This window comes from Micromys minutus (assembly GCF_963924665.1).
Source record: "Micromys minutus genome assembly, chromosome: 10".
NCBI lineage: Eukaryota > Metazoa > Chordata > Mammalia > Rodentia > Muridae > Micromys > Micromys minutus.
The window spans coordinates 55,935,992-55,954,769 of record NC_137979.1 but is presented as its reverse complement, the minus strand read 5'-3'; the positions used below and the strand labels follow the sequence as shown (position 1 = coordinate 55,954,769).

General features: G+C 39.4%; 1 protein-coding gene across 1 annotated transcript in view; it reads left to right on the top strand.

Moving 5' to 3' along the window:
- Positions 1 to 3,583: 3,583 nt before the first annotated feature.
- Positions 3,584 to 18,778, top strand: part of ABCA6 (ATP binding cassette subfamily A member 6) — a gene marked incomplete at both ends in the record, with an annotated part of 65,927 nt that continues 50,732 nt past the window's right edge. The window contains 6 exons of the mRNA XM_080923424.1: positions 3,584 to 3,673; positions 5,422 to 5,626; positions 6,571 to 6,729; positions 9,383 to 9,486; positions 10,293 to 10,519; positions 13,783 to 13,924. Coding sequence (XP_080779550.1) covers positions 3,584 to 3,673; positions 5,422 to 5,626; positions 6,571 to 6,729; positions 9,383 to 9,486; positions 10,293 to 10,519; positions 13,783 to 13,924 — 927 coding nt within the window. The remainder of the gene's footprint in view (positions 3,674 to 5,421; positions 5,627 to 6,570; positions 6,730 to 9,382; positions 9,487 to 10,292; positions 10,520 to 13,782; positions 13,925 to 18,778) is intronic.

The following is an 18,778-nucleotide window of genomic DNA, read 5'->3' as shown; positions in this document are numbered from 1 at the left end:
TGTGAGCCACCATGTGGTTGCTGGGATTTGAACTCAGGACCTATGGAAGTACAATTAGTGCTCTTAACCACGGAGCCATGTATCTCCCCAGCCCCACATTCAGCCTTTTGATATTTGTGTAGGGATCTAAGCACATGCTTTACCCACCTCTTCATTGTTTCCTATATGTCACAGTGGTTGGACAGAAAATTTATATCTATATTCTTTCCTGGAGTAGAAGACATGAGATTTTTCTCCCTAGACTATATTTAGACTGAATGGTCATATAACACATCTAGGTTCTTGTAGGAAAATGAATTGTAGACTGTTTACTTATCAGTGATAAAGTCTGGGTCACAGAAACACTAAGACATCAGAGGCCTAGATCTTAATCCAATACATTCCCTGCTCACACAGCTAAATTTTAAATTCTCTTTTTGGTTTTGAAACCTAGTGGATGTACCCTTAATCCAATACATTCCAGATGTACTTAATTATCTGAAAGGCTGCTCACACAGCTAAATTTTAAAATCTCCTTTTGGTTTTAGAACCTAGTGGCTATATTTTTTGTTTTTAAAGTTTAGCTATACATCTCCCCTTCTAACTTGGAATACATTTTACCCAGTATTTCCAGGTCCCTAGCTGGAGCCTGCACCTTCCTCATCATGTTAGGTCACTATTTGTAGGCTTATCTTTACATTCAAAGTCAAAAACAGTGTCACCGCCATAAACTAATCATATACAAGAGAACCCACTGGCTCCAAGTTCGGTGAGAGAATCTGTCTCAAACAAATATGAGAAAAAGAAGAGGCCAAGAAAGCATGGGCACAAAACAGTGCAAAAAGCTGTGAGTTTTAATTTTAAGAAAGGCAGAGTGAAAATGACTTGCCTCTGACTTCTTTTCCCTACCCCCGGGACCCTTTTCCTCCTGTTGATTCGATTCATCTAGCCTTGATCTGAACGCATGTGCCTAGACTTCTTGTAACTTTTATGGCAGATTTGATTGATATCCTCGGAAGGCTTGCTCCTTTCTGAAGGAAAATGGAGGAGGACTAGAACTTGGGGAGAGGGGAGATATTGGGGAGGGACTGGAAGGAAGGAGTGGAGGTAGACGAAACTGGGGTTGGGATGTAATGTATGAGTGCAAACCGAACAGGCCAGAAACAAAGAAGCCTGTCGATTAAATGAACACTATAACATTTCTAAGAAAGAACATCTCATTCTTTATTGAAAAGCATTAGCTACAAATATAAATATAAAGAATATCAAACTAGTGCAGCAATAAAATTCATAGAAATATGAATTATATTCTAGGCACTTCAAAAGATTAGCTCTACTATTGAAACAGATTTTTAAGTGTTTGTAACGTTTCCCCTCCCCCACAGTCCTGAGGCCTTTGGAGTACCATCCTTACCTTGTTTGTTTTTGACAGCTCTCAAGGTAAAAAGGAATTCCACATGTGTCTACTTTTAAAAGTACAATTAGTTGTCAAGTCTGTTGCTATGGCTGTAACTGTTACTATCTTAAAATTGTCCCCTATACTCTGGAACTTCTCTCTGATTTAGGATTATTAACATATGTGGATAAAGAGCCATGACAAATATTTGAGATTTCTCAACTTCTGGACTTTGCTTTTCTGTTTTGACATTTGCTGTGGGAGGTCAAACAAGTTTCAGCACCTTTCAGATACACTGTGCAATGAAATTTCAGGTGGACTAGTATCCGTGCATTAAAATCTGAACCCTTTTACATGTTTTAGCCACACACAAAACACCACTTTATTAATCTACTTAACTCATTAAAATCCCACGCAACTGGGACCAGAGTAGGAGAAACGTACTTGAAAATAATTCTTCATTTGACCACCATAAGGATTTCTTCAAGGTAGAAATGTGGATTCCTTTACTTTTAAAGGAAAAATAGAAACAGAAGAGAAACCTTTCCCAATTAGCATGAGTTGGCCAAGTTGAAAACTGTCGACTGTGTTTAGCTATGCATAGTGAGAAAACATGAGTTAGTATTTCTCACACAAGTTCTTAGTTAATATTTTTATTCTTTCTTTCCCCCCTGGTCTTCTTACCCATCTTGAGCTCATCATATCTGAAAGGCTTGAGCCGGTTTTTCTTATCTGTTTTGTTTTTCCTGGAGTTGAAAGGCTGAATGAACAGACATGGGGTTTGTTTTAGTCTCAACCAATTACACAACAGTATTTTCCCAACAGACTAACTAGCTCACAGGAAGAGAAGACACACAACACCAGACAGATTTATCTTGTGCAGCCTGGATTAACCACATCCCCTTTCGGAAATCAGTGTGAGTCGGAACCGCTGAGAGCAGCCACCTACATAAGGAATGTTTACTGACTGGAACCAGAGATAATGCTCAAACTGATGCGGTAGGAAAAAAGAGAAGCTAGTGACTGTTTCCAGGGAGCGTGAACATTCCCCTCTAGTAAGTAAAGCTTTTGTGTTTTGGCAAAGAAATGGTTGCATATAGCTAAGATCAATCTAGTTTTCAGATGGTTCTAGACACTTAAATATTTTAAAGTGGCTTAAGAGCTAATTTTTTTCCTCCCCAATCAGATTTTATTTTGTAAACATAGCAGTAGATTCTAGCTTGCTTCCATTCTAGCCAAGGGAAAAATTGTATTGCATGTTGTAATGCAAACATAGGAAAGATTAAATTTAAAAACCGTGAAAATTAAAACAGTTTTAAAAATTTGTTTATTTGAAAATTTTCTGGGCAAAATTGTTTCCACTCAATTTTCTTTCTTTCTTTCTTTCTTTCTTTCTTTCTTTCTTTCTTTCTTTCTTTCTTTCTTTCTTTCTTTTTCTCTTTCTTTCCTTCCTTCTTCCCTCCTTCCTTTATACCTCCCTCCCTCTCTCCCTCTCTCCCTCCTTCCTCCTATCCCTCCCTCCCTTTTTCCCTCCCTCCCTATCCTTCCTGCCTTTCTAACTTATTTTGAACTTTGTCTTCTACATTTTGAATGTCATTTATATTCACAAAATTGAGAGAAGCCTTATCCTGGTGTCAGAATCAAGTACTTCAGAGTCTGAATCATTATTTTAAAGATCAGGTATTCAGTTAAATTTTTATTATTTTTAAATCTGAAGCTAAGTATCATGAACATATTTCATTGGGACTATATCTGATGAATTTATGATTCAGGTGAGTTTAAGCAATCAGAATTTTGTTTGTTGATTTGATTAGTTATGGGGATTTTTTTTTTTACTAAAATTCAAGGAACAAAAACAAGAGTTAATGGGATGAAACAATAGATTGTTCGCATCATTGAATTCTGACCTAAATTATTATTACACATGTTCCGACCCTAATGGCGCTCCCTCCACCTTTGGAGTGTTCTGTTTTATTGTAGAAGTGTAATGCTAACCTCACCTTATCACCACCGTCACCTCGTCCCTCCACATAGCTTAAAGTCAATGGATCTGAGATAAAATTTAGTCATAAATCATTGCGATAATATTTTACAACATTGTGTTACAGTTCTTAAGCATAGTAAATATTTGAATCGGAAACAGAGTCAAGGTTTTTCCAACTCCACTTCTGTTGATTTTTTGTTCACTTACGAGCAGGTAAGGGGGGTATGAAGGAGCTAAGTGTGTGTCAGCAGACCCGAGTGCTTCTGCACAACAACCTGCTCAAGAAATGGCGGATGAAGAGGCAGAGCTTTTTGGTATGTGCAGACATCCCACCCTCTCCTCAGCCACCTTTCCTTGCCCAAGTATTTCAAATATTATGGTTTAATCAGCAAACTATACTTACTACTTTTGAGGTAGGTACTTCTATCTATATTTGCTTGATTAATGGTCTATGACCCATACCATAGAATCACAAAGACCAAGAGTATTACATTCTAAAAAAGGAAAATAAAGTAAAAATTCAATTGTATGGTAAAATGGTAGCAAAGGTTAAATCATCCCATATTCTACAGTGGGAACCAAGACATAATACAAAATCTGTAAGTATAAATTGAGAGAATTCTCATATTCTTGTTTTATATTCAAAACTATTGGTTTTCTATGTAAAGGTTATTTCTAAGGATTTCAAAAGAATAACAGTGTCAGTTCATACTCAGAAGATGCTTTGAGAAGTGGTGAATAGTACAGACTTCAGTGGCTTCACATGAGACAGATATTCAGCCTTTACTATTTTTAGTACAGTCAGTGGTAGAAGAGAAGCAAGTGAATGGAATTAAGACAGTTTTCATTCATCCAGACCCCTGGGTTTCCTCATCTAGGGACTCTCCCATCTCCTCTGCTGAACTACTCATAAGACAAAGCAGAAGAATTGAGGCAGAGAGTATAGTAGGTCTACACACCAGACAGAGAGTATAGTAGGTCTACATACCAGGCCTGGAGGTGTCTGTCCATTTTCCATAGAAAATAACTCAACCTTCAATTCCCACTTGTATCTACAAGTATGCTCTAGTAAAAGCCTACAAGTTTCAAATTATTTATGCTATATGAACTTAATGTGGTCATTTTAAAAAATGAACATACAGTGCCAATATTTGGAAGTAAAGTCCAAAGATGAGGATGTAAGTAATCTGTTTAGACAAAGTCTGGCATTATGCTGCAGTATTTATTAATGTAAAAATTCAAAGGTACCTTCTCTTTCTGAATTGTTTTGAGATTGCCTTGTGTTTACTGTTTGTTTCAGATTTTGCCTGTATGTTTGTCAGGGAGAGGTGTTCTTGGGCCTTAAAGAAGTGTGTTCTAGCATCATAGCAAGAAGGAAGAAATTATTACTGTTCACGATTCACTGGAGAATATATCCCATGAATTCTACTAATCTCCTTTAGCCCCCTCCCTCCCTCTCCCTCTCCCCCTCCCCCTCCCTTACTCCCTCCTTCCCTCTCTCTCTGGTTCTTTTTTTTTTTTTTTTTTTTCTTTTGAGACAGGGTTTCACTGTATAACAGAGCCCTGGCTGTCCTGGCTTCCAGATTGGCCTCAAACTTACAAGCCATTCACCTGACTATGCCTCTTTAGTGCTGGGATTAAACTCATGCAACATTATGCCCAGCCTTCATTTCCTTTTGTTCCTAATAAAAATATGGCAACTACCAAGAAACATTATGATTTGCCAGCATGAATTCTATGTGGAACACTTGTGATTTATGTCTATAATTGGCTTCCTGGGTGATGGAGATTTTCGCACTGTTAAACATCTCATTAAGTTTTCAGATGACTTCTGAAATCATTCGTGACTTAATACAAAACTTTAGATCAGAGAGTGATACGGGCGACTGCTAACTCAGAATGTGTCCTTCACAGAGTTTCCTTTTCCCTGAAAGATGAACAGCAATGAGAAACTAATTATATGGAAAAAGTGAACTTGTCTTCAAAGTTCTTTAGTGCTGACCGATTTGAAGAGAAATAAATCTAGGCTCATTATTTTCTCTCTTAAAAAACTCTTCTATAGGAATGGAGCATACCACTTGCTATAGGGCTGTATATGGGCCTGTTTTCCTATTTCAAATACAATAATATGGTCCCCGAAGTCCCTCCTCAGGACCTTGGAAGTATAGATGAATTTAATGGATCTTCTATAATGGTTGTATATACACCAATCTCTAACATAACCCAACAAATAATGAACAGAACAGCATTTGCTCCAACGATGAAAGGTAAATGTACTATTGAGAAAAAAAAAAGAATTAGTCTTATTGGTTTATGATGTTTAAAAACATATGTACATATTAGTTTAAAGATCCAGTTAAACATCCTTCTAAAAAAGTCAAGTATCAAGATAACATATAATCTACTTAGGCTTTTATTTTTCTTTCACAACAAGATCTTAACTTTTTTCAGCTTAAGAGGGGTTCAGTTTATGGAAGCCTGTGTTTGTCTTGGAGCTTAAAAAAAACAAGCAAGAAAACTTACAAATTTTCAAAACAGCAACTCAAAGAAATGTATCTCCTGTGAATCTGTATGCTTTTAGTATGAATAAGCAATGACCAAGATCTATAGCTTGTTAAAATCTAAGTAATTAGATTGTGGCTATTTAACAATAAGTTCAGAAGCACTAACACTCATTATGTATATAATCTGAAGGTGTTTTTTTTCTTTCCTATATTTAGACTACAAAGCCTTTAAAAGTTGTGATTTTAAATTGGGTCCATTTTGTAATGAAGACAAAGAAAACATTTATTTATGAGCTACCTGGATATAGTCTGACTATTTATTTTTTAGCATTCAATTCCCAACTAATGCAATCTCTGGTTGTTGCAGTCTGTTTCCTTTGTTTCTGCATAAGACTGAAGTCATGTATATTCTTTTTGCTTCAGGCTGAATTTTTTTCATCATTGGGATATAGTAACAATGGTGATTAATTACTCTTATATGTAAAAGGCATGGTACCCCCCATCCATACCTTGTCTTATTAAAACATGTAATTCTCATGTACAACTGGACTCTTTGAAACAGTAAAGCAATATTTTCTAGGCTGCCTTTTAGTTTGCTAAGTTTAGGTGGAGAAATCTGCCAAATAATGACCCAGTTTCATATTACATTCTGTTGTGGTTGGATGCTATCTAATCCAGTATATCCATTTTCATCTTATACTCCGCAGGAACAAGAATTGTCGGGGTGCCAAGTAAAACAGATTTGGATGAAGCACTTCTGGAAAATATGCCACATGCTTTTGGGATTACATTTAATGACACTTTCTCTTACAAGTTAAAAATATATCTAATGTATGGAAATCCATTTCTGAAAGAGGACTTATTAGGTGACTTTTTAATATCAAATCCTACTGTGACAGTTTATATGGTTTTGAAAAGAAGAGACAGGTAGGGTTGGGTGGGCAAGAGATACCTTCGGTTTCCTGGGAGAGAGCAGATTAACATTCTATCACTGAGCTTGTATTAAATTTAGAGGTTGATTGTACAGCTCCACAGAATAATTCAGCATATAACTTTTGAGCTTTTGGGTCTAAAGGAATGACAGTTGGAGTGGAATAGGAGAGACAAGCACCGGATAATGAAGGCAAGGAAAAGGACTTTGCACTTGTAACGAAGACCCAGGTTTCTTAATTGACTTTTGGATTCAGGAAGTAGCTTTGAAATTAAGACCAAAGGAACAGAAAGTGTGAGGAGCTGGAGATACTGTATCCTAGTAGGGTAAAGACATATGAAGGCATCTTATCAAACACTGGAGGAAAAGCCTGAAAAGTCACACCAGTGAGGGGACAAAGATTTGCAGCCGCAGAAGGGTTAGGTCCTGTTTGGGGTCTTGTAAACTAGGCCAGATGTAGCCATTGAAGTACTTTAGTGAAGGCAAGCCTGAGGAAGGCTGTCTGTGATTAAAAGAGAGCACTCCCGACACAACCCAGATAACTTGAGGTGCAAGAAGTCTGTGGAAGATGGAATGAAACTATGTGGCTGTATAGGTGACAGTGGACACAGGAAAAGGAGGAAGGCTTATGGGTTAAAAGACACAGAGGACATAAAATTGGTGCAACTTTAATACTGTAGAACTTTAAACTGTAGTGCTTTAATACTACTCAAGTGCCATGTATAGACTAATATCATTCATGTGCCATGTGCAGACAAATGCCATTCACATGCTGTGTGCAGACAAATGCCATGTGCAGATCAATACCATTCATATGCCGTGTGCAGACCAATACCATTCACATGCCGTGTGCAGACCAATACCATTCACATGCCGTGTGCAGACCAATACCATTCACATGCCGTATGCAGACCAATACCATTCATGTGCCATGTGCAAACTAAAACCATTCACGTGCCCTGTGCAGACTCCATATTCTCCAGTGGGTTCTTGCAGAGTGCAGTGAATGAGAATCATGGGGACTGTTCAGATTGTTCTCAGAGGCAGGAGAATAAAAATGATACACAGAAGAGATAAGAAGGTAGAGACAGTAGAGCTACTTTAGATATTTATGGTGACTAGGAAGTCCCTTCTGGGATGGAGCAAATTTTTTTTGTAGGAGAATAGGGTAAAGGGACAAGTGGTCTTTACAGAAGAAAGTGTCATGGATCTGTGAGTCTTGTCCCTTCCAGCAGAAAGATTATCCAGAGACACTTAAATGCAGAATAGAAGCTGCATTCTGAATTCCACAGTGCAGGAAGGGCTACATGAAACTATTGGGAAGATGGTTTCTGAGACTTCCGGAATACAGGTGATGTCCTTCCCCATTTTCTGTTTCTCCCCCAGAAAGGGCTGTAGTCCTTTGTCTTAGTCATTCTGTATTCATGCAGTCACTTGTCAGGAGTCTTCAAACATTGCATCTATCTCATTAACGTGTCCACTCCCCTCGCCCCTGGTAGTGTGCATTTTACTATGATAATTCCAGGTTATTGTGGGACAAAATCTCTTCTTATGTACATATCCCACTTTAGGCTTCTAGGTACAGAACTGGTTGATTGGTGTGTGTGTGTGTGTGTGTGTGTGTGTGTGTGTGTGTGTGTGTGTGTGGTTTTGATATAGAAACCCCAAAGCCTTGTTTTTTGTGTCTCAGGAAGCTGGAGTTGCTTTATCCCTAGTCTCGTGGCATGTATTGGAGTAGCTGCTTCTTCTCTATGATAAACCCTTCATCTTAACATGTCTGCCTCATTTCAAAATTACTTTATTAGTTTGTTTGTTTTCTTGCTTGCTTTGGTTGAGATACGGTTATGATATACACTAGGCTAGCTCAGAAGCCCATTATTTTTCTGCTTCCCGAGTGCTAGGATTACAGGTGTACCACCATGCCTGTCTTCTGTATGAGGTTAAAAGTTCTGACTAGTAGAGTCTCTTCCCCATTGTGGTTGATGTCAATATGCAGGTGAGGGCAGGCACAAGATAAGACAAGGCCTGTGGTTGGGCAGTGAAAAAGATAGGTGGGGACAGAGTTTTGGAAAGGCAGGAGAGATAGGAGAGAAGGAGAAAAAAGGATGGAGGATGACCCACCCCCTTGTTGCATTAAATAGCCACAGGTAATTATGAATACCTTATAAGGGATGGATTAGTATAGGACAATTTGTCTTATCTAGGTGGGCAGTTTATATCAGTATCAATTGGCTTTGAGTGTATTGTGTGGATGTTTTGTGGAGTGAGAATTTACTGATATAAATATGACTGATGAATTACAAACCCCAGGGGTTTTGATTTTGTTGGGTTGCTAGGAATTGTGACTATAACCATAGGGGGCAGAAGTTAGGAATGTGGGAAGATTCTGAATCAGAGAGTGGCGGGAGGGCGGCCACTACTGGAGACAGAGAGTATAGCAGGGAGTGGCATGGCGCTGTGTGGTGCCATCCCTGCCTTTGTATAATATTTACCACCACACCCCATCTTTTCCTCTCACGTTGTTGTTCCTCATTCCTGATCTGCCTCTATCCCATAACGATGGCTATGCTTTTCCCTTGTGCTTACAGCTCATTGCTGGGATACATATCCTCACGTTTTCTGTTCACTGTCCAAATACTGGAAACGAGGCTTTGTGGCTTTGCAGACCGCCCTTAATGCTGCTATTATAGAAGTAAGTTCTCGGTTGGAAAGCCCTGGTGGTTGACTTCAGAGGTGTCGACATCTTAATGAAAGATGATACCAGTTCATTTGCCCCACACTAACTAAATGCCAAGGCTGGGAAATTCATAAAGGGAACTGCTATTTTTTCATAGCTCTCAAGTCCAGCAAGCATACGGTGAGGCCACAAGCTCACACCTCACCTCACGGCTGTCACAGCCTAGCAATTTTCACATAGCTGAAGGGATAAAAGGGCAAAGAGAAGAACACTGTGTTCTCTCTTGGCAGAGGAGCAAAAGGGCAAATTGCACATTAGGACATACTCGCCAAGCTTTTGATAAGTCACTCCTCTATCCATGAGGGTGGGTGAGGCCTCCGTGACTTACTTCCCCAAACATCCTACCTCTGACATCACGCTAAGGATGAAGTTTCTGCATGCATTGTAGAGGAGTACATTCAAACTAGTAATTATGTAGACTTCAGATTTTATGACAGAATTTTTAGACACCACCCCCGATTTACAATTTCCTTTTTCTTTTTATTATTTTATTTATTTATATTCTAGTTGTTGTCCCCACCCCTCTCCTTGGTTCCCCCCACCCCGTCCCAAATTTACTCTTCTGATTCCTCCTCCCACTTGCCTGGTTCTATAATGCTTCACAGAACCCTGCAAGCCAACACAGCCAGTTCTCTGTAACGGTGAACATTTTGTGGTACTGGACCACATCATTCCAACCACCCAAGCACAGCCTCCAAAGGCTTATTCCCGATTTGTCAAACGCTATCCTGTAATTTCCCTTTGACTTTGTCTTTCTCTAGGTCACAACAAACCACTCTGTGATGGAGGAGCTAATGTCCATCAACGCAATCAATATGAAGACATTGCCTTTTATTTCTAAAGAATTTTTTCAGTATGAAATCTTTATCTTATTCTGCTTGCTTTATTTCTCCTCCTTTGTATATTTTGCATCACGCAATGTTACTAAAGAGAGAAAACAGCATAAGGAGTTCATGAAAGTAATGGGTCTACAAGACTCTGCATTCTGGTGAGTAGGGGAGAGATCCAAACCAGTCGAAGTGTCACTGTTTTTACAATGTTGCTGCTTAAATTTGACAGGGCTACTTGTTCACTCTCTCCATTAAACTTAGTCTTTGTTAAATCTTGCATGGAAGATAGGTGGAACTCACTGAGTATGATTCCAGTGTCAGCTTTTCCTTTGCAACCTCTCCGATCGAGGCGCTGTCACCAAGGTTGTAGATGAGAAAAGTAAAGGCGAAGGAAAACAAAGCAGTTAGCTGCCCAGTGTCAGGGAGACGATGAATGCCAGCGCCTGGCTTCAGGGATGGAGACCTGGTGGCATTTCTGCCTGATCTTCTCCTAGCTGACTTCTCCGCACTTCGTCATGCGAAGAAAACAGCCTTGGAAAGCAGCGGTGGTGTTCATGGGCGTGGCCAGCCAGGGACCTTTTGAAGCCCTGAGTTAAATGATGCAGTATAATCAGGACATAAGATATAAGCCGGTGGGTAGGGAGGGCTTAACAGGACCTGAATTACACACTAATATGTGTGCCTCTCCTCACCCCACAAGCCCTTCAAAGTAATTGTGAGATGCATGTATATGTTTGTATGTGCACATGGACACGTCTAATTCATGTATTTGTGACATTATAAAGGTGAGCGCCTTTCACAGAAGTAAAGACCTATGAAAATAGTGAGGGTTTAGCTGATAGACATGCAGATGATACAAGGTCTAAACTCCTCAGCAGCAAAGCGCAGAACTTGGTATCTGTAAAAACATGTATTGCCAGGTGTAACGGGGAAAAAAAAATCACATTTGTTTTAGCTCAAGAGAAACGTGACATGTTTTGGTATTGATTCTTAAGGGACAATTCTCAGTATATTCCTCAAATCAAGAAAACATTTGTTTGGGCCAACAGTGCAGGTGTGTAATCTTGGCATCGGCAGGTGGGCACAGGAAAATGGGAGTTTCTGAGCTGCCTGAGATGTACAGGGTCACTGAGACCCTTCCTCACAAACCAAAGCTAATGAAAACTCAGACACCACTTAAAACACAGACGAACAAAAACCCTCCCCCAACCCCCCCAGCCCACTATGTGTATGGTAAAGCTTCATGGACAGGATGAATCATTATTTATTGATCAGTTTAGCTGCTCATACGTTCCCTGAAGTAAAGTTTTGGTCCAGAAACCAAAGATAATTTTAGTTTTAATATATGCGGATTAGGAAACAGAAAAAGAGTAAACCATGTCTTTAAAAAGTGAGACTTTGTGTGTGTGTGTGTGTGTGTGTGTGTGTGTGTGTGTGTTGGAGCATTGGAAATGACAAAGGAGTGGATGTATGTCCTGCTGTTCAGGTCCATTAGGAGGGAAGAGAGACTCTGTACCAGGGTCTCCTTTTGGTTCAAGGCAAGTCCTAGGGGGCAGATGCCCAGAGTCATCTTAAATTAGGGAGGCACCAGCAGGCTGGCATGAAAACCAAGGAGAAACCTTGGTTTGAATTTGAATTCTGACACTGATCTCATTTTCAGGATGATTCTTAGCGTGCATATAAATTAAGACCCAGAAAAATGCATTGATATGTACATCCTCAGGACTAAGATAGAAAATGCTTTTGAAGAATCTTTTCCAGGTATCAGATATCTTTTGGAAATGGCTTCTATTAAGGCCATAATGTGGTGCACATATTTTTTCCAAGCGAGATTTTGTATGTGTTTATTAATATTGTCATTCCTAACCCACCCCATAGCTCTTTCTCTTTTCAAGTAATTAATGTCTTTATTTCACAATTCTGTTTTTTTTTTTTTTTTTTTTTTTTACTTCTACCTTAAAGCAGTCTCTTCTATACCTAGGAAGTAAATTTACAGAATAAGTTACACTTTAAAAAAAATGCTGATGTTTCTAACACAGCCTGATTCATTATAACAGTATAAGATTAGAAATTAAAAGCAGTAAATCCAGACAAACATGTTTGAGTGGGGTGCAGGGTGGCGGAGCATGCGCCCTTTGCCACATTCTGCAGGAGATGCGTCCTTGTTATCCATACGGTTTTAAACAGAGGAAAGACGCCTGGACACAGTTAATGCCTGCCATTACATTTGTATCTCGTTAATGACGTCTTTTGAGACATTTCCCACACCCGTTAACTAGTGAGAGGGACTAGAGTTTTATTATTTGTAAATGAGAAGCTTGGGCTCGTGCACCCATAGACTCTTGTCTCATCTAACGCCTGTTGTTCTTTAGGATCTTAAAAAATGTGTGGACGTCAACACATCTAAAGCCAAATAATACAAGAGTGTAAAGATGTAAGGGTATCCATTTAGGTAAGGGAATAACAGGGCTAAGAAATGTGTGACGGCACTGGCAGAGTCGCAGGTTCTCCGTTTCTGGTCAGAAGAGTGGCAGTGTTGCCTGCAGAGGTCCTCAAGCTTTTCGTGCTTGTGGAGACCTTTGATTAACATTTGACTGGCCATTTGATTGACATTTGACTAATCATTTGATTGACATCTGTCTGCCAATTTGTGACCATTTGATTGACATTTGACTGAACATTTGATTGGCATTTGACTGACCATCAGGTCTTAAGTCCCCTTTCAGCTTTACAATTAGGGTCATTTGGTAATATCTGAAAACAAAACAAAACAAAACAGATGACTTAAACTTCAATTCAGTAATTTCAATTTAGAAAGATTCTTCTAGATCTTACATAAGAGCAAATGTAATAGAATTCTTTGCATCATTGTCATGGAAAGAAAAATGGGAACCAATTACCTAATTTCAGAAGAACACTAGAATGTATTAACATAGCGAAATATCATAAGCTCTGTTTATAATAGATAATGTTGGTTGATAAAGGCAAATTACACATCATACCCACAGCATGCAGCATATGGTTTGGACCATACCTGTAGTGTTTATGCAATAGATGCATATGGATACCTGGCCCTCAGGCGCCAGCAAGGCCATGTTTTGGTTCATAGTCTCTTAATTGACTGTGACAATCTTTCCATGGGTTGGTGCCACACTAATTAGTACCTGCCATTACGGTGTGGTAATGGCAGTCAGAATGCATGGGATTCATAAGTGGAACGTTTGTCAAAGTGATTACGGGAGTGGGGGATGGAGAATTATGCTGAAGAGGAGCACACGCAGTGCACTTCTGCTGTGTTATCAATACATCGTTATTAAGCCACATATCAGAGCAATAGTATTGTACTTTGGATGCTTTGGCAGATCTAAAGATTTTTTATTTAAAGGGCTAACTAACTTGAATGCCTTTTGTTTTTGTTTAGGCTGTCCTGGGGCTTACTCTATGCTGGCTTCATCTTTATTATTTCCATATTCATTGCGATTATCATAACATCTACCCAGACTATCGTGATGACTGGCTTCCTGGTCATATTTACACTGTTTTTCTTGTATGGATTATCCTTGGTAAGTGTATGCTTTAATTGCCACCGTTTACATGTTATGTCTTAGCTATCTGCAGCAAATATTAATTCTACAGGATGTTAGGAAAACACTCTGACATGTCCAGTGTGTGCATATGTATGTGTGTGTGTATGTACATACTATGTGTGTATGTGTGCACACACATCTGTTTGCCTGAGAAAAAGCCAATGAGTATAAGAAACTAATGTAAAACCAAGTAAATCAGGCCTCTCTGTTTTCTTGTGTATCAATCACACAGTGAAATGGTGCATCCAAATTTTTTTATAAGTCTTTTAATTGAGATCTTTTAGAATTTTAATTCTGAAACTTTTGATAAAAACCCAGCTTGCTAAGCTACCACTGCCACTGCTCAAGTTTGCTCTTTATTTATATTTTATCTTCTTTATTGGATAGTTTATTAATATCCAGAGTTAAAAAACAGGAAGAGTGGAAGGAACGGAGAACAGCTGTCTTAGTCAGGGTTTCTATTCCTGCACAAAAATCATGACCAAGAAGCAAGTTGGGGAGGAAAGGGTTTATTCAGCTTACACTTCTAAATAGCTGTTCATCACCAAAGGAAGTCAGGACTGGAATTCAAGCAGGTCAGGAAGCAGGAGCTGATGCAGAGGCCATGGAGGGATGTTACTTACTGGCTCGCTTCCCCTGGCTTGCTCAGCCTGCTTTCTTATAGAACCCAGGTCTACCAGCCCAGGGATGGCACAACCCACAATGGGCTGGGCCCTCAGCCCCTTGATCACTAATTGAGTAAATGCCTTTCAGCTGGATCTCATGGAGGCATTTTCTCAATGGGGAGGCTCCTGTCTCTTTGGTAACTCCAGCTTGTGTCAAGTTGACAGACAAAGCCAGCCAGTACACCAGAATGCAGCCAGTTTGTAGACATGTTTGACTATAGTCATTAAGGTAACTCTCGAATCATTGGTAAAGGCCACAGTGAAGGATTAAACTTTATGGAGGTGCTATTCTAGTTGTTGTTGATAGCTCTCACACGAATTAGACACAAGAAAGGGATGTAAAAGACCCACACCATATCTTATGTCATTCTTTTTTCCCACTTTTCATTTATTGAAAATAGATCCTTTTCCCATAAAATATATCCTGATTACAGTTTTTCTCCATCTACTCCTTCTGGTTTATCCCCAACACCCCCTCCAGATCCACTTCCTTTCTGCCTCTCATTAGTAAAGAACAGGTTTCTCAGAGATAGAAACAAAACATGACCAATTAAAATATAATAAGACTGTATGACATGTGTAAGTTCTCCTGTCTGTGTACAAATATTTACATGTTCTGTGTGGTCTGAACGCAGAAGCTCAGAAAGCTTACAAAAGACAAAACAAAACAAAAAAGATACCATGTTTCTTTGTTGAAAAAGAAAAAGGATACCATGTTTTTTTGTTGAGAAAGAAAAGAAAGAAAAAAGATAACATGTTTCTTTGTTGACCCACGTCTTGAAGATAAAGTGGAAAATGTTCCACTAACCTTTTCTTTATTGTTCTTAGTTGAGCTCTGTGGGAGAATGCTTAATTTCTTTTGTTTATGATGATCTTACTTAACTTCAAAGACATATTTGCACAAAACCTTTGTTTAAGATCTGCAATATTATATATCTATATAAATATATATAAAATAAGAGACTCTGTATGTGGGAGAGCAGGAGTATTTTTGTATTAGAAGAGGCCTATTCACAAAAAGTTGTTTTCTGAACTAGGAGAAAAAAAAATGACAATTTTTTGAGTGCCAACTTCGAAAGTGTGTATTACCTTGTAGAGAAAAAAAACCCCTACAAAGCAGGGTTTTAGAGCTATTTATGTAAATGTTGAGATTTTGCACTAGTTTTTAATATATCAGTGCTTGTTTGATGGAAACTTCTAGCGGGTGTGTTGAAACTTGGAGAAATGTTGAGTTTCGGTCTGAACAGAGCAGTGGGGGTGTCCCCCCCACGCCACCCCCTGGGTCTCAGATGGCCCCCACTTTGCAGGAAGCCAGTGCCACGCCCCTGTAAGACGATGGATACTTCTGCCCAGACAGGCTGTGAACAGTTACACATTCCCTGCCGAAGGGGACCCGTGTCGTCCCTCTGGGTTATAGTTGAGTCAGGACCCCCCCTTACCCCCACAGAGGCACCCAGTTCCAGATGCCTTTCCCAATATGAAAATAAACTGTTACCGAAGGAAAAAAATATAATAAGACGAAGCCAAAACTGTCATATCGACATTGGACACAGCAACCCAGCGGGAGGAAAAGAGTCCCAAGAGCAGGCACAAGAGTCAGACCTGTTCATACTCACAGCCAGAAGTCCCATGAAAATACTAAGCTCCAAGCTGTAATGTGTACACAGAGGTACAGACCCACGAAGGTCCTCATACTTGCTGCTCCGTTCTGTGGGCTCATGCGTTGACTGCTTAGTTGATTCAGGGGGCCTTGTTCTCCTGATGCCCTCCTCAGGATCTTACAGTCTTTCTGCATCCTTTACTATGGGGTTTCCTGAGTCGGGGGTGGGGGCGGAGATTTGCTGGGGGAACTGCCATTTAGACTTTCCAAATAATGTTTGGCTGTTTGCATCTGTTCCCATTTGCTGCTGGAGGAAGGCTCTTTGATGACGACTGGAAAGACAATCTATCCCATTTCCCCTCCCAGGGATATCCATGCCTTCCCCTACAGGCCTCCTCTTTACCTAACCTCTCTGGATCTATGGGGGTGTAGCTTGGTTATCACTTAACTGATATCCATTTACAAGTAAATATATGCTGCATTTATCTGTCTGGGTTTGGGTTGCCCCCTCAGGATGATTTTTTTTTCTAGTGCTATTCACTTCCTTGAAGATTTTATGGTGTAATTAAAAAAAAAAAAAAAAAAAAACAGCTGAGTAATATTACATTGTATAAATGTACCACTTTTTCTTTACCAGTCCTCTGTTAAGAGACATTTAGGTTATTCCCAGTTTTAGTTCTAGGACAGCCAAGGGTTATACAAAGAAATGCTGTCTTGGAAAACTGAACAAAATCCAACTGTCCAACCAACCAACCAACCAACCAACCCACTAACAAACAACAACCAAACATCAACCAACCAACCAACCAACCAACCAACCAACCCACTAACAAACAACAGCCAACCAACCAACCAACCAACCAAACAACAACCAATCAACTAACCAACCAACCAACCAACCACCAACCAACCAACCCACTAACGACCAATAACCAACAACCAACAACCAACCCACTAACAAGCAACAACCAATCAAACAACAAGCAACCAAGCAAGCAAGCAACCAACCAAACAAACAATAACCAACCCACTAACAACCAACCAAATGAGCAGTCAAACAACCAAACAACAAACAACCAAACAAGTAATTAAAAGGAAGACTGAAACCACAGTGAACAAGGCTGAGCAAGTGTCCTGTGGTACAAGAAGTATTTAGGTTATTTGCTCAAGAGTGATATAGATGAATTCCTAGCTATTTCAGGAACTGCCATGCCAGGTTGATTCCCACAGTGACTGTACAAGTTTGCAATTCCACCAGCCATAAAAGGGCATTCCTCTTGCTCTGCATCTTTGCTGAATGAGCTATCATTTGTGTTAATGAGTATAACCATTGACAGGTATAAGATGGAATCTCCAAGTAGTTTTGATATGCATTTGAATTCTCTGTTTAGACCTGTCTCCTTTTAAAATTGGATTATTTGTTTGCTTGTTTAATATGTAATGTCTTGATTTTTTTTGTATATGTTTTGGATATTAGTCCTCCAATACCACATGATATCTCATTCACATCGAAATTGGGAATGATGAGCCCCCAGCAGTTCTTTTATTGTTCGGCATTATTTCTTTATTTGTTTTCTGTCTTTCCATATGAAGTTGAGAATTGTCCTTTCAATTTCTGTCAAGGATTGTGTTAGGATTTTGATGAGGATTGTGTTGAGATTGCTTTTGGTAGACTGACCATTTTTCCTATGTTAACTCTACTGATTCATGAGCATGTGAGATCTTTCCATTTCGTCTATAATATCTTTCTTCGAATCTTTTTTTTTGTTCTAGTGGGCTTTTACTGAGATAAATTAACAAAAAGAAACAATCAGGATTTGACCAATCATCTTTTCTGAACCATGTAAGAACCCCTTAATGACTCAGGACCATAGACACGTACATACAGTGTAACACATCCCAACAAAAACAGACCCTCCCACTGGAACATTTGCCGATTACACAGAAGGGCAATTTTCCCTTTCCCCAAATGTTTCCAAATTTTTAAGTTCCTACTGTTAAAAGTGGAACTGGTCCCTTGTGGCTAGGACCATTAGAATTTTTTTATTTTTTTATTTTTACTGAACAAAAAAATGTGTGTTTTTTTTTTTTTTCCTAATTAGTTGTGTTTCAAAAAAGAGAAGTGACTCATCTTCTCCTGGCACCCCTCCCCAAGAAGCACTGGTTAAAAATCAGCAGCCTGAGTCTTACTACCCCAGGCCTACCCCTTCCTTTCCCTGCCCAGCTCTGTTTCCTGGAGGTTCAGATACACTTCTGTTGGCTCCTGTCAGCTGTGGAGGGGCAGAGGCCAGGCCAGGCTAGCACCTCACACTTACTTCTTTGTTCCAAAGGTGAGATTTTACATTAAAGAAGAAGATAGATTTGCTTTGGGAGTTTAAAAGAAGATCTTTATGCATATGAAGGAGAACTGCAAACTCAAAGTCTCTCACATGCTTTGTTAGAGTCACCCCGAGATATTTTATATTCTTTAAGACCGGTGGAAAAGGCGTTAGTGGGATTTTCTGGGGGCATTTCCACAGAGGCAGAGAGCCTATGGTCCATTCTTGACAATCTCCACATACCACC